The 22,244-nt window shown below is 39.0% G+C and overlaps 1 protein-coding gene across 2 annotated transcripts in view; it reads right to left on the reverse strand.

Moving 5' to 3' along the window:
* The window catches only part of LRRC2 (leucine rich repeat containing 2), a 78,245-nt gene extending 65,009 nt beyond the window's left edge, over window positions 1-13,236 (reverse strand). Inside the window, exons 1-2 of one of the 2 annotated variants that reach the window (XM_048292957.1) lie at window positions 13,137-13,236; window positions 1,188-1,333 (exon numbers count right to left, since the gene is read on the reverse strand). In XM_048292957.1, the coding sequence (XP_048148914.1) occupies window positions 1,188-1,312 (125 nt within the window). In that variant the 5' untranslated portion in view covers window positions 1,313-1,333; window positions 13,137-13,236. Of the gene's footprint in view, window positions 1-1,187; window positions 1,334-3,759; window positions 3,884-13,136 lie in introns of those variants that run through there. The other variant, XM_048292959.1, reaches the window with a different exon arrangement.
* Window positions 13,237-22,244: the final 9,008 nt, after the last annotated feature.

Genomic DNA, 22,244 nt, shown 5'->3' on the forward strand with positions numbered 1-22,244 from the left:
ACATCCGAAACACAGCAGTGTACCAGTTACTAAGAAGAAAACTAACTCCCAGTTATGAAGAAGAAAACTAACGCTATCTTAGCTGAAACCAGGACACAGCTCACACCAAAAAGAAAGCTTATCCTTGCTAGAGAATTCAATCTGAAGGATGAACTTCTTTTTCTTTTTCTTTTTTTTTTTTTGTTAGGAGTATGGTTTTTAATGTAAGCTTTGGTAAAGATGGGAAATCCAAGACTGCTCCTATGGCTGTTTTGAAGAGAAAGGTTCCACAGAAAGGACAGTCAGACTTTGCATTACCCTGGTCTCATCTTAGACCAGCTGCTCTGTTGTCAGAGTAGCTGCACTGGCAGTGAGAATATATGAGTGAGGGCCTGAAAGCACTGAAACACCACACAAAAGTTCAATGCAATTATGTTCTTAAACAAGGTCACTGTTTGATCCTATGCATTTTATTTTTGAAACAGAAGGTGATTTTTACTTTTTTCTCTTCTCAGAGGGAGGAAATTAATGTCATATGTTTCCAACCTTGCCAACACAATATAATATTTTACAGTGTCTTATGGGAAGCAAAGTACTGCTTAAAGAAAAAATTAATTCAATATAATAAAAACAATAAAATTATCAGTGTGTGTAAGCATTGTAATCAAGGCCTTCTTTAATACCCCAACAAGAAAAAAATAATCAATCAATTCTTATTCTCTTCACTATTAACTATACAGAAGCAATTGAATATGTCCACTAATTTAATTAGTTTTCTTTCTCCTGTCAACTCAACAAAAAGTCTTAAAGTATTTCTTAGTACTGAAACTTACGAGCATGTTCCATAATTAATAAGCCATACTTTTATGCAGCATATGAGAAATAGAAAGGTACAAAATGTGTTATTTTTCCCTTCAATTTATGTCTACAGTAAACAATAAGGTATACCACTAATATATCACATAGGAAAGAGCAGGAACTAATGAAATACAAGTGTAGTTTGTGCTGCATTTCTCTGTCATATAGGGAAAGGAGGAAAGAAGTCATTGAAATCAAACCCAAACCCCAAAATTTTAACAATCAAAAATAAATGTTTCATATATTAGTTATATTTATTATATATATTTATAGTATATTTAGTATATATCAATGTTAGTGGATAATAAGAACAGATTTGGTTAAAATGAACAACACAAAAGTTGTCTTACTTCTCCAATGCACTTTTTTCTAATCTTTCTTTCTCCTTCTTCTGACGTTCTTTGTTCTTCTTAACTCGAGTTTCCCACAGTCCTCTTATGACAGAAAAGTCAAATATTATCACCTGATGCCCCATATTGTTGACATTAAGCTTCTCCTGTAAGAACAAGGCAACCCTTCAGAAAAGGAATAACAAGAAAAATAAAGATCCAAACTATCATGTTTCATTTAAATCATCTGGGGATAAGAGCTGAAGTAATAAGAAATATTAACATAGTATGTTTTCCATCTTACCCAATTTATCTAGGGTTTTGTGCTGGCGTAATCAATGTAGCACTCAATTGACTTGTACATAAAATCCACGGCAACAGCTACATGCTGAATTTTTGTATTCCTTATATTTTTTCCTTTTCAAGATAAAGACAGAGTTGCAAAAAAAATACTGGTTTGATTAAGTAACATTGATGAAAACAGCTTTGAAGGCTTTGCATTTTTAATAATTTCTGTGACTAATATTAAAATGAATGTTCATACAGAATTTATTCATTTTAAATCATGCAAAAGCCCTTCATCTGAAGTTCTTGTGTATTGATCTTTATGACCTCAAGCTATCCTATTTCAGTGGAATTTGTGAAATTCCAGAGTTCCCATTAGTATGTGCTTATCTGTGAAATGCATTGAAAGACGAGCCCCATAATACACAAAAAAATTTACCTGAGGCAGAGACATGGGGAAGGTTTTTTGAGCATATCATGGTCTCCACTTATTAACAGGTCCTTATTATGGCCAAATCAGGGTTAACTTTGCAGCAGCCAGGAGGGGTATGACTAGGACCCTGAGGGTATTCGCCTCAGCTCGTGATGAGGTGGCCACACCTGCCTTTTTCAATTTGCTGGAGTTCGAAGCCAGGTAATGCCAGGTTGTTGATAGTGAGCAATCACGTGTGAATCATTCGCCTAACCCGTACAGTCTGTTACCAGTATTGGTGTAACTGGGTTTTTTATTTCATTGCTGTTTCCACTAAATCATTCTTATCTCAATCTATGATTTTTACCTTTTTGTGCCTCCCATTCTCCTCTCAATCCTGCTACAAGGGAGGGCAGGCAGTGAGAGAGCATCACATTGTCTGTGGTATTTTGAGTGGGAACACTAAACTGGGGAGTACCATTCCTAAACCACAACACATATGGAAACACATTCCAACGGCTTGGTATCAGTGTATCAGATTCCATGCAGTTAAGAACTGACGTCAGCCAGAAAAGGAAGGTCAAAGAATATGTACCCCCTCTGATATAAAATGCTGGAAAACTGGTAGTAATGGACAAGGAGAAAGCTGAGGTACTCTCAGTCTTTAATGGCAACCTCTTTTCCCACCCTTCTTGGCTGGGTGGACTGCAGGATGTGGACTGGAAGAGAAGACTCTCTTCCCCAAGGTCAAGTTCATGACCACCTGAGGATCCTGAACGTACATAACTTTTTGGGGCCTGATGAGATGCGTATCAGAGTCCTGAGGGAATTGGCTGATGTGGTTGACAAGCTTTGATATCAGAATAGTTATAGAAGTCAGGATAAATCCCTGGTGAGTAGAAAAAGGGAAACATTGTACCTGTCTTTAAAAAGGCTAGAAAGGAGGACCTTGGGCACTACCAAAACAGCTTCACTTCTGTGCCTGGGAAGGTCCTGGAACAGGTCCTCCTACAAGCTATGCTAAGACACATAGAGAACAGGAAGATGATTTGGGACAGCCAGCACAGCTTCACCAAGGGCAAGTCCTGCCTGACCAGCCCAGTGGCCTTCCGTGATGAAGTGACCACACCAGTGGACAAGAGAAGGGCTATGGCTGTCATGTATTCGGACTTCTGTAAAGCCTTTGATACAGTCCCCCACAATGTCCTTCTCTCTAGTTTGGAGAGACAAGGATTTGACAGGTGGACTGTTGGATGGATAAGGAGCTGGCTGGACAGTCACATCCAGAGAGTAGTGGTCAACAGCTCAGAGTCCTGATGGACATCAATGACTAGTGGTGTCCCTCAGGAGTCTGTATTGGGACCAGTAGTAGCCAATATCTTAGTTTATGACTTACACAAAAAGATCAAGTGTACCCTCAGCAAATTTGCAGAGGACACCAAGCTGAGTGGTGCTGCTGACACACCTGAAAGATGGGATGGCATCCACAGGCACCTGGACAAGATTGAGAAGTAGGCCTATGAGCATTTCCCACTTCTTTTCCCACTTTCCCACTTGGCACAAGTGCAACTTGTTGCATCAAGTGCAAGTGCAAGAAGACCAAGTGCAAGGCGCTGTACCTGGGTTGGAAAACCCCTTACAACATAGGCTGGGGGATGGACAGATGGAGAGCAGCCCTGCCAAGAAAGACTTGGGGGTGCTGGTGGATGAGAGGCTGGACATGACCCAGCCATGTGCACTCACAACCCAGAGAGCCAAACGTGTCCTGGAGTGGATCAAAAGGAATGGTCAGCAGATTGAGGGAGGGGATTCTTCCCTTCTACTCCACTCTTGTGAGGACCCAACCTGGACTGCTGCATCCTCCTCTATGTTCCTCATTACAGGAAAGGCATTGACCTGTTGGAGCAGTCCAGAGAAGGACCACCCAAGATGATTAGAGGGATGGAACACGTCTCCTTCAAGAAAAGTCTGTGAGAATTGGGATTGTTCAGCCTGGAGGAGAGAAGGCTTTGGGGTAATTGCAACTGTTGGTTTTGCAAATTGCAAATGTAGGTACCTGAAGGAAGCCTACAAGAAAGATGGAGAGAGAATTTTTCACAAGAGCGTGTAATGATAAGACAAGAGGGAATGGATTCAAATTGAAAGAGAAGGTTTAGATTTGATATTCTGAAGAAATTCTTTTCTGTGAGGGTGGTAAGGCACTGGAACAGGATGCCCACACAAGTTGTAGATTACCTCTCCCTGAAAGTGTTCAAGGCCAGGCTGGATGGGGCTCTGAGCAACGTGGTCCAGTGAAAGGTGTCCCTGTCCTGGAACTGGATGACATCTAAGGTCCTTTCCAACCCAAGCCATTCTATGATTTTCTGTGTGAAACACATGACGTATGACATGGTGTTCCTTACTAAACTGTTACAGTGGTTCAGTACCAACATAGGAAAGTAATTACCTACTAATTTCTAATGCAAGTACACAAACAAATCTCCAGAAAAGAGGTGAAACTATATTTTCTTGCCCAGAGTCACGGGTGGAGGTACAATCATCACAATATACTGGAGTTCATTAAATGTAGCTAGATTACCAACAGAGGAAAGTCAGTTATTTAAGCTTTGTGTGAGGTTTTATCAGAGAAGACATTTATTATACCATTTATAAGTTTAGGGAAAAAAAATAAAGGAACAGTAGAAGAAAATCCTGCTTGACCATCTACTGATTAGTTAAAGAGCAATCCTCCCCTTCCTTTCCTGTGTGTTTTCAAGCTCATGTCTACAATTTTTTCCTCAGAAACTACTGTGATCATTTTTTTCAAGCAATGAGTCCTTCAGCTGGGGCCATTTTTTATCTGTCCTTTTGTTATAATATTGAGGACAAAGGGGAAATTATTCTCCTCTCCGTATTTTTTCTCTTGTAACTTTGCAACCGTCCCTTTTCTCTTTCACTCCCTTTCACCTATGCATCCTTCTGTAGTACATAACACATAAAGGAATAATTTCTTCTGAGCCAGGAAAACACTCTCGTGTCCTCTGGAAAATGCACAGCATGGAATAAAAGGAATTATGCATAGGTAAATCCAGAGCAAAGATACTTCTGTTCATCTCAATAAGAAAGGCCATTACAAATACCTACAAGTACTGGCTCAGAAACTGGTCAGAGACCAGTATCATTCTATTTGCATAACCTTCTCTATCTTAGGATGTTCATATAAAATGTTATCTTTGCTGTTCATAAAGCTGTACCTATTGCTTGTTTATCTTTGCTGGCACTAAAAATGAGGCAAAAATAGTTCCTAACCTATCTGGAACTAACAGCTGACACCAGCTGAGTCAAAACCCCATTAAAGCAGTGTAATTAAAACAGTGACCTTATTCTCTGTGGAAAGGTTTATACTTCTAAAACATATTCACTATTAATTTACAGGAACTGTTTACCTTATAAAATAAAATGTTCACCTCTGCTTACAGGAGAAAGAAACCCAGTGACAAGGACTTCACCCCTCACAGTAACTGCAGAGCAGCAGTCACTCTGCAGGGTCTAATTCATTTTAATAGACCAATTCATAGAAGTGTGTTTTGGTAGAAAGGCTATTGCAGGAGCTGAATTGTTGCGAGACAGTGAAGTTGCAGCCAGACACTTGACCTCTGTTGGAACTAGATGGCCTTAATCAGCACAGAGTCTGAATAGACTGTGAAAGTGTTCCTTTTCCTTGACTTGTTTCTCACCTTTCTGTCTCACGGGTTAAGTCATCTGTTCTTTATTGAGACACTGATTTATTAAACACTAGTTTTGAAAAGTTCATACAGCTTTTATCCACATATTGCACTAAGCTGCAAGGCATTGTGGGGTTTTCTTCAATGATAAAGGCAAGCAGAGGAGGAACTTGAGTGGGAGGTGAGAGCTGTCCATCATAAGTCCTCAGAATTAATCTCTTCAGTAGGAGCAAAGCCACAAATCCTGATCAGATTACAGGGTGACTAAGGCTTTAGAAATACACATCAGGACAAATGTGAAACACTTTTTGACATCTACAGCTCTGAAAAGGTCACCTAGCAATCTTCACAGGGCTGGTGCTTTATCCTATATCCTTGTCTAGAAAATGGGCACGAAGTATCAAGCATGATGGCAGAATACGTATTTGCCAAAGTTCAGACACCACCATTTTCCTGACGATGAGATGTTGCCCAGAAAGGAAAACTGACTAAAGCTAGGCTTATCTGATACTAAGTGTAGGTTCTTCAGGATACCTACTCGTGCATCACAAGAATTTATGACAGAAGAAGCAGCTGCTAATAATGATTTTGATTTCTAGAAATACATGTTCAAGTTCACGTGCAGTGGTTTCTTGCTTCCAAACATCAGGTTAGGCCTGCAGCTGAAAACTCAAAGCTATCATCTATTATTCACAGATGGTAAGCTACCTTTGGATAGACAAAAGTCTCATCATACACTTCTTTCTAACTTCTTCCATTCAACCAGAAACACAGCTATGTTTCCTCCTATAGTTAGGTTATTTACAGGTAATCACTATTATAATTTTGTCCATTGTCAGAAACCACAGTGAAGTTAGGTAGAGTCTATAGAGGTCACCTCACCTGACTGCTCTGTTCAAAGCAGTCATATGGTTATTGACCCAAATCTGTACATCCTGCAGCACCCTTCCTTTTCCAATTTCCCCATCATTTTGTAATTCAGCATTGCTCCTTTCTCATCCCATACCTACTCATTATCATTAAGGACAGGCTTTGGTCATACTTGTGAGGATTACCTTACCCATTCACATGGCAGAAAAACAAAAAACTATTTCTTACCCAAGAAACAGGCAACCTTGCTTTCATTAAGGACAAGTCCTGACTGCAAAAGCAGTCATCACCTGCGTTCGCAAGACCCTACTTCATAACTACATGAGTTTGCCACCTAAAGTCATCTTCCTTGAGTGACATCTACATCTAAATTATGTTATAGATCATCAGCATACCTTTCTTAGATGATGCATGGTTAAAACATTTATCAGTCTTTTGAGTTATTAGTGAGGTAGGTGACAAAATAAGGCTACTCAGTAACATACGATAATTAATGTACAGCACTTTCCAGGGGCAAAGGGATTCAGGAAGACAAAAAGGAGGCAAAGATGTCATTTGCAGAGAATCATTTATGGAGAAACTAGTTCTCTGTGTGTATCTATGGAAGCAAATAATCTTATCCTTAGCCATTTACACCTCCCAAGAAGTTATCTGCAAGACCTTAATCAATATCCTTAAAAGGCAACATACTGGAAAGTCAAACTGATCTTGTCTTCTTTGTAATGATTAGCTCAGAAACGAAGCTGGCCATTCAGGATACATTTTTTTGTTTTGTTTTAATTATTTCAAGATTTTCCCTTCAGAAGCAGCCACATGTTAGATTTAAGGAAATACTTTTAGGTAATATAATAAATAAATAAATAAATAAAATAATCTCAAAATTTTAAAAACGGCTTTTTTTTTAATAAGCATTGCGTTACTTGGCAAAGTGATATGAGAGTTTGTAACCAGAGAAACTTGTATTAGAGGCAGAGGAAATAAATTTTCTTTGGCTTCACTCCTTCCCTCTCTTTACACTTTTTTTTAGGAAGAGGGAGAATAAAAAATCCCTTTGAACACCATGGCCTTTGCAACATCTTCTGTTCCTCAACCAGCAGGCTATGTCAACCTTGTCCCAGTTTTCATTAATAAGGAAATCCCAGGAATCTTTATAACTAGAATTTTCCCTCTACTCTCTAAACTACAGATTCTTCTTTCCCATACATCTCCCCAGGGATGTACTTTCAGTTCAAGATACTATAGCCTGCAAAATGTTCTCAATTCCATCATTCCAGAGTCCTGTGCCTTCACTAGAGCACCTTATCAAGCCCCTCTCCTACCAAGCAACTCTTTCTGATTCTTCCTATTGCAGGCCCCATCTCAACACTGAGATCCATCTTCTTATCAAGTGAATTTAATAACCTGCCACTTCTCTGGGTCAGCTAAGATGAGGAGAAGAGCTTGCTCTGTAAGAGCACTCTTTTGCTGTCAACATTTGGGTTTGGGTGCCCTATTGCTGTGAGTTATCCCTGCACGCATAGAAGAGAAAAACTGCCTTTACAGTCACTTTTGTTCAATTTCTGATCTTAGAAAGAAGGTAACACCTTTCCTTAATCTTGAGGAAAAGTTATTCATTTAAATGTATCAACAAATAGGCCTATTAAAATCAAACACTCTCCTCATTTGTATAATGATATTGATACTCTTAGGCATTTGGAGAATTAAGTGGTAAAAACCCATAATCTTAGGGATGATACTCATCATATGTTTTTATTTAAGTGATATAATATTAATGCCAAATATTATTGCTTGTGAAAACATCTGCCTAAGTATCTGCTTGGATTATTTTTATTTTAGCATTTATGTTACGATTTATTTTATTATATTGTGTAAATTTGCCTAAAAGTGGGCAGACTGGTCTCTAGCATCTATTTCAGATGTTCTTTCTTAATTGGTAGGAGTACTCAGAAGCTCTAAACCAGAATCTCTTCAGCAAGGTGTTGAAAATATACAGAATGGAAAAGAAGATAACTACCTTGTAATGTCTATAAACTTTATTATTTTTATTTATTGTTATTCATGTTGTTGCTACAAATATATGCATACTTCAGATGTCAATTCATCAGTAAAACTGGAGAGGTTTAGTATGCTGTGGCTTAAATACCCTTGCTCCCTTCAGCTACTGATATCTCCAACCCTTGTTTACAGGTCTGCCACAGACCTGCCAGATGCTTCCACAGCCATCTTTGATAGCAGCCAGTGATATCGTGACCACTTTTATTTGTTTCCACTTGACCTCTAAACCTTGAGCAGTCATTTGATGACCGGTTTTTTTCCCTTTTTCTTTTTTCTTTTTTTTTCCCCTAAGCTTAATTTAAAGGGGGAAAATGATGACTTGCAATACCTCTGAAACCAGCTTGGCGTATGGAGGAACAATGGAGGCAACTAGATTTCAAAATTGAGATGGCTTTTAGCAGCTCCTGGTGTTAATGTTCAAGGAGTTTGATCTCAGTTACCTGCACTTGCATCATGGGGTGCCATGGACTACCTGATCTTCAAAAAACAGTTTAAGGATACATGAGCTAAAAGTAACACTGAATTCTGGATGGAAGGCCTTCCACAGAGAAAAAGTGCTTTTCAAATCAGCAACTTCATTGAAAGAACAGTTTGTAAACTTTCTGCACTTATCTCAGCACCTGAGAAATATCAATCAATGCATAGATGCACAGAGAAGCATACTACAAAAAAATAAAAAGAGACAAGGCAAGGTCTTCTTTGAAAAGTAGAGCACAAGAGAAGTATTCTTAGATATGATTACTCTGTGGTCTGCCAAGATTAACTTACCAACTCTCCTGCAGCTCCTCCCTGTTTACGAACATTATTTGTCTTCTCTTCAGTGGTAGAATACAGCTAGTGATAAGCCAAAATTACACTGGCTCTATTATAGTTGAGTTTAATGTCCCCTGAACATAGCTGACACCAGTGTTAATGCTGGACAACTTATGTGCACACAGTGTATTCTGTAGAACAAAACTTGCGTCTTCTCTTGAGTCTGGAAAGAGTCCAACATAGTTTTGATAACTACAGATACAGCCAGTATTAATCTCTGTTAACAGCTTTCCTGATTTCGTATGCCGCCTGGTTGCCCTAAAAAACAGCATTATGTATGCTTTCCTTTGCTGCTTTACATGCATTATTAAATTATTAATGTTTTGGTTTCTTCAATTTGCTTAACAACCTGGTTCACTTTTTCAACCTGGGCCCTTTTTCTTTCAGATAATCACTGTGGGAGATCTGCTGCAATCTAATGAATATTACTGGCAGGATTACATGGGAGAAAATGTGAGTGAAATATTTCCTACCAATCCTGCAAATAATTTCTTAGGAAATAAGCTCACTCACACTGTGCTTCAGAATTATCAAGTCATTTATCTCTCAAGTCTTTAAATAATTCAGAGGAAACCTGACATTGGAATAGCAACTGAACACATTTTTTATGTTATCAGGAAAAGATTAAATTAGAGAAACGTACCGTGATTGAAAGAGCAATAGAGATTGTGACGATGTTCATTGTACACAATTATATTTTGCTAACTGTGCACAGCTTGTAAGTGGGGTAGTGCTTCTCTGTTCCACTTGGGGAATGGGAGAGGACTGCAAAGTGGGAAGTTGCCCTTCCCTACCTAGTTTTGCCGCTAGTAACAATCTCTTATTGCTCTACACCAGCAGGGAATTATCCTTCCTGCTAATTTGGTTGGTTTATCTGTCACTACTCTTGCCAAATGTGCAGATTTGACAGTGAGAGTTTGAGGTCCGGGATCCAAGATAGATTGTGCTTCAGAACACGTATGCATGCATGCATGTGATTGCTGGGTCCTGGGGAACATGTGGGAAGGGCAGTGCAATGGATCACAATGAGTGTCTCCCTGAAGGACTGGGTCTACAGAGATCCAATAAATGTAGCTATACCACAGAATAAATACCAAAGGAAAGAGACAAGCTGCTCCAGGGCTGGAGAAAACAGTCCTGACACCTGGACTTGAGCCCAGATGTTTTGGGAGTTTCAAATGTTCCTTCCTGCTCTCTCAAGAGTACAGTCTCAGCCAGCTGGCTCCGACATAAACAAACACAGACAGACAGTGACACTTTCAAGCTATTAATTAGTCCAACTTTCAGCAAAGTTAATTTCAGAAATTAGTGTCTTTCCGTATCATGGAGCTTCATCATGAATGCTTTCATGAATTAAGGTCTTTTTTTAGTTTTCTTCTTTAGCCATTTCATGAAAGAGACAGTTATGAATAGAATCTGACATACACAAATAAATAACTTTTGCATTGTTTACACACCACAACTAAGATAAAATATATCTTTTATTAACCTACTCCTTATACTTCAGGTAAAAATAGCTATGAACACTATAAAATTAAAAACAGATATGCAAGTGCTGAACTTGTTTTATACACATTTTTATGTGCATATTTCTCTTTGTCCAGTGCTGCAGCATAATGCTTTACTGACAGTTTTCATTAATCAGCTCCTATTCTAGATGTAAATTAACCAGTCTCACAAACAAGAGTCCTCTTTATCACTGCAGTCTTCACATCTTGATTTTTAGACAATTTTTCACGGGGCTATTCATTAATTAGGTCTTTAATTATGGATTAATTAGCACCTGAATTACAATATTCCTTATACTTTCTCAACTCTTGTAACACTAATATGTTTGCCATCAAGCATGATAGATGTTACATATGCAAGGGGATTTATTACATATGTATTCCCCTAGCACTTCAGTGAGCGGACTAATTATTCTTCCACTGACAGTGAAGCTAATGAAACACTGGACTGATGTCTCAGACAAAAATCCTTTTTTTTTTTTTTTTTCAGTGCGTATTGCTGAGGAGAGGTCTAATTGTCTTAAGACTGAGAGAGGGATGATTTTTTTGAAATGAGCATGTATTTTGAGGCTGTGTCTTATCAGAGGAAAAACAGTAAGCTCTAAAGTGTATTACATATTTGTAAAGGTGTTGAATCTATGAATATAGCTGTAGTCAGCAGGTGTAAACAATTGTCTTAGGTAGTATACAACAGAGTCCTGGGAAACCAAGAGCATATTCTAAGAACTGATTAGAGAGATCCCACTTAACTGCTCATACATAGATGTGGCAAATAAAATTGCACTCATTGCCACTGAGCAAAACAATGAGGCTTTCATATACAATTAGATGATCTTAATTAAGCATAACATTACACTCTCAGGTTTCTCAAACCTGTTTCATGACCATTGTGTTTTTAAACACAATGTTTCATTGACTTATTCTTATTTGTCTTAAGGTTACTGAATAATTCCCAAGCAGTGAGGCTACTATTGCTTACCTTTTATCTACCTTTAGAGGGTACTCTGAAGAGAAGGGCCTCTGAAGTTATGTGTGGATGACTACATCATAAATATTATTTTAAACTCTCTGTCCTAACTGACACTAATTAAAGACCCTCAAAATTTATCATTTTCTTTTCCTCCCCAGGGACCATTTTACATGTATTGATCTAAGAATCCAATACTGTCACCTGCCTCTACTGCAGATGGAGAGCATAAATTTATATCTGACATATAGCAGTCCTATTTCCAGTGTTAGATACAGGATCATTAGTTGTATAATGAGTAAAATGCTCATAGCCAATTGCCAAGATGTTAAATTCTGTGATTTAAGATGGCAGATAATTTAGATAAGCAAGAGATGATTCTGCTTTCAACTATTCCAGCAGTCCAGTTATTTTAGCCCTAATGGTTTGAATCCCACCGTAGAATCATGAGGTGACATCTGTATTTTATCAGTTCTCTCACCGCAGCTGTGTCCTTAGTCTTTCCCACAAAACTTTCCCACGCCTGCGGATAGGGGACACAGGTGACATTGACAGCTGAACACCTTCCTTTGGAATAATTCTCCTTTGGAATAATAATTTGCCTTCTGTCTGAGAAGCGCAAAGTGAATTAAACTCTTTGGTATGATCTACCTCTTTGGTTAATAAGCATTATCATCCATCCCAGCTCCTTGAAACTCTGCTCAGTTAACTACTGTTGAGAGGAAGAGAGCTAGTCAGTACCTTTTAACCTCAGAAAGTAACATGTCAATGATAGCACATAAATATTTGTGATAGCAACAACAACAATAATGACAATATTTGACTTTAAATGATAGGCTGTGTTCACAAAAGATGTAGCAGGCTGTATTTTCTATGCCAGTAAGATTAACTATAAGTAGCCTTCAGAAACTTATGTTCTATAACTCTTTTTAAATTCCACAGTAAATTTAAACAACAAAGATAAATGACGGGCCTCTCAAACCATTTTTTTATTGAAAATCATTCTCACACCAGCACATGTCCTTGAGATGTAATAGCAAGGGTTTATTATAACTGAGCCACAGAGTGAAACTTGAAAGGTTTCCTAAATTATAAAGTTCAGATTTGTCACAAGTGTAAATCTATTTAGAGGAACTATGTACAGGGTTAATCTCACTATCTTTAAAGATATCCACCAAACATACTGCCTTGGACTAAGTGCTCTCTGTTCTAGTTATTTTTCCCATATACATTAGTTTTTGAAGACCCACACTACAACAACAGCAACCTGATAGCTACTTCTCACTTTCCCTGCCATTTTCCACCTTGACTTCACACATCTGAAGAAACACAATAATCAGCAAAACTGTCACTTACCTACTACTAAAGAACACAAGTGTCCAGAGCTCCCGAGTGGGCTCTGCAGTTATTCAATGTGAGACACTGAGGTTGTTTATAGCATAGCATAGCTCATGGCCAGCCAGATCTGTTTGAGCCCCACAGCGTGACTAGCCTTCCAGATGGACTAATATGCTATATTTGTAAAGTGATAACATGATATGTGGTCTTACAGCAGAGACACAGGCAGGATAAAGTGTCTGCACTGCATGACTCAACACAGGATGGAAACAACAGTGCTAGGACAGCATCTCATTTGCTTCAAGGAAAGTGTGACAGACCTAATGTTACTCATGCTTATGTATTTTCATCGGAAAAGGGCATGGAGAATAAAACAAAAATGCATATATAGTCTGTATTCCTCTAGTACAGGCTACCTTTTCCTTCTCATGTCCATTCATTTCTGAGATAAACATACACACCTGTGTACACAGACTATCACCATGCACTTTGCATGACTGATTGATTACAGGGAGGGAGGGAGGGAGGGAGGAAGGAAGGAAGGAAGGAAGGAAGGAAGGAAGGAAGGAAGGAAGGAAGGAAGCCTTTCAACAAAGGCTTATTTTCAATAAATAAAGTTTTTCATCAGAGGTACTTTCAAAAACTGCTTTTAATTTAATTTCCTTTTAAATTCCGCTTTTAAATGAAAATAGCTTCATATCTTTAAATAAAAACAGGCTTTTTCAACAATTTCTGTTTGTTTTTCATCACTGTGAGTAACAATAAACATTAATTACTACAGCTGGGCTCAGCTTAAACTTCAGATACTAGTTTTACATTGCTGCATTTTCAGTGACCTTGCTGAAATCACATTGTATTGGAATGGGAAAGACAGGGAAAGTCATGAGCTGTGAGTTTAAACGTTCAATTTTGTCTTCAAGACTGAAGGAGTTAGTATCAGGATTCACTTTGATCTTTTTCAATGCAGTGTGTTTCAAGGTATGGTGACATACCTGAAGGATCCTGCATCACAAATTCTTACTGTTCAGTCATCTTATCCTTCACAAACATCAGTAATAAATAGTGATCGTCACATCCAATTTTTATAACACCTTTTTATTTTCTGATACAATTACCCACACATTTGCATATTTTTTGCCATATAACTATCTGGGTTTCCTGCAGCAGTGACCATTATCAGACTTCAGCCACAAGAGCTCATGAAGAAATTAGTGAGGGAGAAGAGAGTTTGAACAGGGAAAGTGCATCCCTTCTGTGTTCAAAAGCATGATCCACATTTCAGCTTTCGTGCACACTGCCTAGGAAAACATGTTGCTATATTTTTGTTCAGAATGTGACAACATGAAATAATACTTAATTAGCAATTATATTGAGAAAAAAGTGACCTCCATCTCACTTTTTCAGGATCCATCCCTTGCTGTACAGGTGTTGATTTTGGCAAAGGATGGTAAGAGGTCTTGCGTTCTTTAAATGTTGAAATACTGAAATGCATTTCAGTAACAGAAAGCTGAGCTTCTAGTAAATTCCCTGGCCCTAGCCAAGGATTCATAGATCAGCTAACCTTCCAACTACAATCATAGCTTACCCATGACAAGGAAAAGCTTGGGATGTTTGCTGGAAAGCAAATGAGAAAAAAGATCAGCCGGTGAAGTAGGCATCACCTACTTAAAAAAAAATAAAAGGCTGTCGTATTAAAGAAAAGGCATTAAGGATGGAAAAACAACTGAGGAAGGGCATGAAAGATTTAGAGGAAGTATTAAAAAGTGACTGACTGGGAAGTCAGAAAGAGAGAGAGAGGAGAGAGAGACAGATATATAATATTGTTCAGTCGTGGATCTCAGCGTACTTGAAAAAAAAAATACTAAGGAAAAGGAAAACTGTAAGTCAATGCCTAAATGCTTGCATAGTATGGAAATACTGCAAACAAGAGAGTAGTAGACAGCATACTGCTTAGGCCAGTGAACAGACAGAAGGCTTGCTTGGAAACAAACAAACCCATTGGCAGGCTTGAATCTATTTAAGGCATGCTAGAGTGACAGAAGCTAGTTTTTTCAAAGGTATTCTCTACCTACTGCATCTTGCATCCCAGTTCATCATCAGCAGTATTAGTCTGTCAGAGCCAAACTGACTTTGGCTCCAACACAGCCTTTCATGCCTGCCACAGCATTCCCACAGGAGGTGCTCCTCATCCAGGTGGTCCAGTGGACTGACCAGGATCGATGTACTCGTATGACACTGCAGTCTACTGAATCATCCTCCTGGACAAGGACCGTTGCCTGGGAAGTGGTATAAAACCAGTCATTTCATAAAGAGGCAGGTCCATTTTGGCTGCTGAAGCTCATCAGTCTCATAAACTGGAGCTATTGGAAACAGAGGAGCCATCACTGGACTCCCTGACATCCAGGTCTTGGAAACAGCTTGCAAATCTGCCCAAGCTGCTGCAGTGTGAAGTCAGCTGCTCCAGAGGCAGCAGCTGTGTTGCTTCCAGTGATGAGTTGACTCTGAAAGCAAAACAGCCCTGGTCATGAATCAGTGTACTATCCTAGGATAGCAGATCCTCTGCCCATGAAATGGTCAGATCCACAACTCAGATAATCCAACTGAGCTAAATGAGAATTGACTATAAAAAACAAACCAAGGGATATTATCTTTTTCCACTTGTGCATTAGGTGGAGCAAAACTTCTCTACTTAATCTCTTTATAGAAAACTCACAAAGTAAAGGCAACAAAGATACTAGCAACATAATCTGCTGTATAAATAATTGCTGTAGATATGCTTATTTTGCTGGTCTATCTTCATTGTTCGTTCTACTAAGGATAACAATATACAATTAAATTCAGGTCAGTAGAAAACTCTAAACATTAAGGTCAGTGTCTGGGTAACACAGGCTGCAGCCAAGACCCAGCACGGGGTAGATGTGGAAACAGCATTTCATGTAGACAAGGCACCTTCACGCCAGCATTTCAGACCTAAACGACTGACAAAAGAAGGGGTTCTAGCATTGCTGTCATCAAAACATCTACTAGAAGGAAACACTTGACAAGTAACAGCTTTTTAGGGACACATTTCCCATAAATATACAGCAGAGCAAAATCTATGCAAAGACTTACACAAAGTCAGGCTGAAGAAAGGATAGAAATTGCTATAGTAATTTATCATGTACTGATAAATAAAACATTTTTGCTTGTTACTTTGTTTTCATATTATCCGTATGGCTTTCAGTCTTGAGCTGTCAGAGCTGCTGAGTAAATGTAATAATACTGCAGAATCCGTAAGTCACATTAAAAATCTCTTCAGCAGGTCAGATTCTTACATCTGTGACCTTTCAGTTTTAAGAGGTCAGTCCTTTCTGATGCAATCTCAGTATGCACCAAAGAAAGATCCAATTTATAACTCCTGACAAAGCTACAGCCCAGAGATGGCTGTTCTGAAATGTGCCTGGAGCATTAGTATGATGACCTGAGTCTCAGGCAATGTTCATAACTCTGGGCTCTGAGTCACACTATTTTGCTGTCCTACCTGTGCTGTGAGACCTTTTGCGCAGACTTACCTCTGCCGCAACGCAAGTGTTTCAGCAGGCTTGGCTTGTATTTCATCTTGTATTTTTTTTTGTGAGATTGCACAGCTCTTCTCAAAACAAACCCTTCCTCTGCTGCTCTTTAGAGACTTCTTTGGAGACTCTGTTGACTTAATACATAAATCCTCAAAAGCTGCAGCTCCCAAGTGATCTGGGAATAAATAACTTTCAAAGAACCACAGGACACCTGTATATGTGTCCCCAGAATTTCATAAGTGACTTAAAAATAATTTCAACTCATTAAGACTGTTTGTCCAGAGGTAAGTCAGCTTCCAGTAAATGTGCAAGGACTTTCGAATCATGACAGGAAAAATGTCTGAAAGTTCATGAAGGATTGCGTGGGCACCGTGAGGAAGAAGTGTAGCACTTAAAATCCAGAGTTGTATAAGACACCACAGACTTTGAGTAGACAACAAGGGTGTGACTGCTTGAGGTCCTCCTGGGAGGTTGTTAACAAGGTTATAAAGATACCCAAGATGAAAACCTGTCAGAACTTATATTAGAATTAGCATTTGATGATCAGCCCTCTATGTGAATGATGTACATGTTTGTAAGCGGAAGCACAGTTTTACTCAACAACAGATTCCTTTTAGAGCTACTTAGACTTGTACCTGATTTGAACTGAATCACCTCATTTAAGAAACATTTTCTGAACTAAATAATGGGCATGCCATCTATTGATCTGTCTCATTACATTTAATTGTGCAACAAATGAAAGACACAGGAGCCCACCAGGAGCCCACTGGTGTGAATGAACAGAAATTAGATGTGTGTTACGTTTGATTGACCAGTAATTGTTGAGAACAGGAAGCTTTTTGGCAGGAGCTGGGCTTAGTAGACAGCATCGTTAGATATGTCATTAAAGGGAGCCAACCACAGCTATGTTCCATCCTGACCAAGTCAGTGAAGGAGCACAAGCTCTTTCTGGGCATGCATATCTTCATCAAGATGTAATAGGGCACTATCAAGGGACAAAACTCATTGCTTTCCAGGGACAATTAAATCTGCAAGAAGGAGGGGAAATATAGGAAAATTCAGTTCCATTTATAGTCACTTTTGCCTGCCAGGAGCTCAGGAGAAAGCAGACCACTGGGCTACCAAAAGCTACACCCTGCCTAGGCAGCTGTAGTGGGTTAATCCTGGCTGGATTCCAAGCACACACCAAAGCTTCTCTATCACTTCACTTTGCAAATGGACAGGGGAGAGGAAATATAACAAAGGTTCCTGGGTTGAGATAAGGACAGGGAGAGATCACTTACCAAGACCATCACCTTGGTGTCTGCAGGGGTGTTCCTCTCACTTATTCTCACTCTGCTCTTCTCTGGCCACAATTACATCTGCACAATAACTTTTTTCCCTTAAATATGTTATTCCAGACGTGTTACCACCATTTCTAAATGGTCCAGCTTTGGCCAGTGGCACATTCAAGTTTGAAGCTGCCAGGGATTGGGTCTCCCAGACATGGAGGAAGATTTCAGCAGCTTCTCACAGAACCCATCCTTGTAGCCCCCCGCTACCAAAACCCGGCCACACAAACTCGATACAGCGGTCTATTCATGTAATGTGTCTGAGAGGATGAGGCGACTCTCTAGCCTGTGAAAACCACAGCACACCATAGATTGACACAGATTTATGGCTCATTCCCCATTGCACTCCACTGTGATACCATAAAGAAAACAAAGAAAGGTTCCTATTCTGAGCTGGCTAGAAAGCAGCACAGGCATTGTTGTCAGCCTCCTCCTGCAGATTTTCTGCTTTATGAAACTGCAGCCGAGGATGATGTTTTTAAGAAAGAAATGAAGGGTGCCATCTATTGTCCAAATTACAGGGACACCCATCTTCTTGCATTTGTCACATTAAACCCTAAGGTTCTTCTGCCTTCAACTATCTGCTATTATGGAGAGATGAATACAAATAGCTGCTTTTCCCTTTTATTCCTTTGTGCCACATGGAGCCTCAGAGATAGATCTGCTTTGGCAGTCTATTTTACAGAGTGCAGATACATGCAAGAATATGTAACTAGAACACAGAATAACCCTCTGGTGTGACTGCCTCAACACAGTAGACCCACTGTAGCGCCATTAATATGCAGTATGAAGTTCAAAGGGCTCCCTATGTCTATTCCTAGGCTACAGACAGTAATTTTCCTGGATGTAGGCATACTAGCTACAGATAGAAAAGACAGAGAGGAGAAGCTGTCTTTGTCTACTCTAATCCAGAAACAGTTTTATTTTTAATTCATGACCTGCTGCTAGTAAACTAAATAGTTCACCAATAAGCAACATTTAATATTTACCTTTTTTTTCTTTTTTTTTTTTTTGTAGCCCACATACCTTGTAGGCATTCCTTAACTATCTCATGCGTGGAATTGTCACAAAATGACAGAAAAAGAAAATAAGAAAATAGGACTGACCTTTTCAGAGCCCCTGATGTAAGGGGAATGAACTTGAATTTGATTAAATATATGAAAAGAGGCACCAAAGAATTAAACAAACAAACAAAAAAAGAACAACAAACAAAAGATCAGTGAGAACTCATGAGGCTGTCACGAGTCAGGCCTGCAAGTGAGGAAAAACTGTGACATCAGAAAACAAATTTGGCCTGCAGTGCCAGATGCCCACTCTTGTCTTTGCAGGGAAGAAGGTGTAATCTGACCTCATATCACCATTCTGACACATGGTTAATCAGAGGAGGCTGGGCTAAAGGCTTAGAGAGACTTTGGGATTCTGACTCATGACCAAGGATTGCCTAGCAGGATAGCAAATGCCCTTACATTGCCCACTGCCTTCTCCCCCCCCAACTATGTTGATGTAAAAGCAGACTATAAAGGGTCTCTGAAGCATGTTTGCCAACAGTATTTTGGGCTGGCAGCAGAAATGCCAGAGAGTTTTAATGTTTTGCTGACTCAGGAGACACTTTTTGAGGGGTACATGAGCCAGAAGAAAGAGTTTATTACAATAAAGGTGCAACCCATGTAACTTGAAGAAAAAATTTGCCTTGAGAATTTTTAAAACTTGTATCTTGCTCATGTGCTGCCAGCCAGCTCTTCTGCCCCTATCTGCACGATATTTTTGAGCTTTTGCAAAATTCTTATCATAACTTTACAATGGAAGACAGAGCCATGAGGAAAAGGAGTTTTGTTCCATACCTACAAACTATTAGCAGAGGAAGTGTAAATATGAATATGATCACCCTCAAGAGAAGCAACTTTCAGATAAACACAGCAAAAAAATTACTAAGTGAATTCTCAACTCAGTACCATGTTACTGATTATACACTAAATTTAGATCACACTGGAATGACCTAATAAGCATTACAAGAGTTCAAGTGAGTTTTTTATGCTTGCAGCCCATATGAGTAAGATAATTTCTAGTTTCAAAGTGACATATAAGAAGCTAGCTCAAACTAGGGCAATAAAGCTCAATCTAGGGTAGTAATGAAAAGTCTATGGTCACTGCAGATCTTGTGCCATCAGAGTTAAGCTAATTTTGTAGTGCTTCTCTCTGTAATTTATTTCATTCTCTATACTACAAACAGAGCTGAAAGAAATTACACTGAATGGAAGTTCAGCCTCAAAACACACCATTATAACACTGCAGTTGTAAAGACTGCAGAAAGAGCCCTGAAACAAAGAGAAATAACTTAATTTTGCCAGTCTGATGGTTCTTAGTGGTTTTTGTTTATATAGAGTACAATGTTTTAACTTAATAGCAGAGAAATACAAAGAACAAGATTAAGAATGGTGTACTGAAGGTGGATAAGGAGAAGTTTTAATTTTATGAACATTCTTAGCACACATTAATATTGATAAGGTAATTCACCCAGAAACAGTCAGGCATCTCCTCTACACATGACTCATGGGGCTAGTTATCAGAATTAAGTATTTAGCTGGAACAGAGTACAGGCTCTTTGCAAAAGAACCTCTAAACTGCAAGGGCAAGACATCAGGTTTGCTGACCCCACAGCTTATAAGTCTTCACATAGCCAAAAGCCACAAGATATATATCCCCATGCCACAGAGAGCCTGATGATCTGGGAAGCTCTGTGAATAGTACACAGGGTAGATGTGGCACCCTGTTCCAGAAGTCTCACCAGTCACCTACAGAAGAACCAGATCTGGGTTTGGCAGGTGCTTTAGTTCAGGGATGATTACTGACAGTGGTGCTAGCAGCCCTTTCTGAGTCCTGTAGCCCAGTCAGATATGTTAACCATTCCTGTAACCACACAGACCCACCATCAGGTCTTGTGTGCCATAGCCCTCACATGGAAGACTCACTTGAAGGCCTTGCCAGCCTTTGCAGATGAGAGGCATCACACCAATTCACTGCTAGCAGCACAATAGCAACAGCATTATCCGTTACCAGTGTAGCTTTACAAAGTTGAGCTTTGTATTGTTGACAACAGCAAATATTAAAGGTGCTACAATCATTAAATATATATTACCTTTCAGTCTGTCAAGCAAATATTACAAAGGGGGGCAGTGGCAATTACAGAAGGTAATTACAAGTGGAGACAAAGCAGTTTATCACAGCAGAAGATGAATTGTGAGAAAGGATGAAGGACCCTTGTTCTGTCTAGGCAATTCATACAGATTAAACAATAACTTTGAAATAATTAACCTAGTAGAATGTAACATTTTTTTTAAAACCGTTTAAATGGTCTTTAATTTGTTTAAATGAACTATCCTATTAAGACACAAATTCATCATTTTGATTTGGAAGGGAAGTTTTAATGAAACCAACCTTTAGCACAGCTTTAATGATTGTATTACAGATTTATAGGCGAATGTCTGAGGTGGAACAGATCCTAGTACAATGAACTCATAAGTAGGACTGGTAATGATTTCTCAGAATACTTAAAATCAGAGACACGGGGAACAATTTGATGGCAATATTTTTTTAAGTTTTCAACTATTTCCAACAACAGATATATGTACTTTTATACTAGAACACAGGTTTCTAACACAGATTCAAAAAGTCATATGAAGTACAATGAGTATAACAAAATATCCTAAAAAGAAGAGGCATTACTGAAATAGCATTTTCTCATAACTGTAGTGAAAATATCTTTTAAGAAGGCCCTTTTAACTTCAGGATCTTTTGAACTAAGTTTCCTACTACTGCTGGAACCAGTCAGACAGTGTTTTTCCTCAGCTGATCAAACTCCCTCAGTGCTATTGAAAAAGAGGCTACTGCATCTCATTTGTTTGGAGGTGAGTAGACCTCTCCTTGTGTTGCACCCATAATTACTCACAGCCAGTTTGTGCTGGTTGTGTAAAGGCTAGCACAGCCTTGACCTGCAAAAGCACAGGAACTGAATAAAGGATACTTCAGTCAGATTTCTTGCCTCCACAATAATTACAAAACATGTAGGATGCCAGGACTAAACAAACTAGGTAAAAGAAACACTGTGCAAAAAACAGAACAATTAAAATGTGTGTTTCTCAGTACTGGAGAAGAAAAAACAGATTTAAGCAGCACTTCATTGTGTATCCACAAGCAATGGGTGCCAAAAAAAAAAATGGGAGATGGTAAGTAGTTTTCTGACT

This window comes from Corvus hawaiiensis, chromosome Z (assembly GCF_020740725.1).
Source record: "Corvus hawaiiensis isolate bCorHaw1 chromosome Z, bCorHaw1.pri.cur, whole genome shotgun sequence".
NCBI lineage: Eukaryota > Metazoa > Chordata > Aves > Passeriformes > Corvidae > Corvus > Corvus hawaiiensis.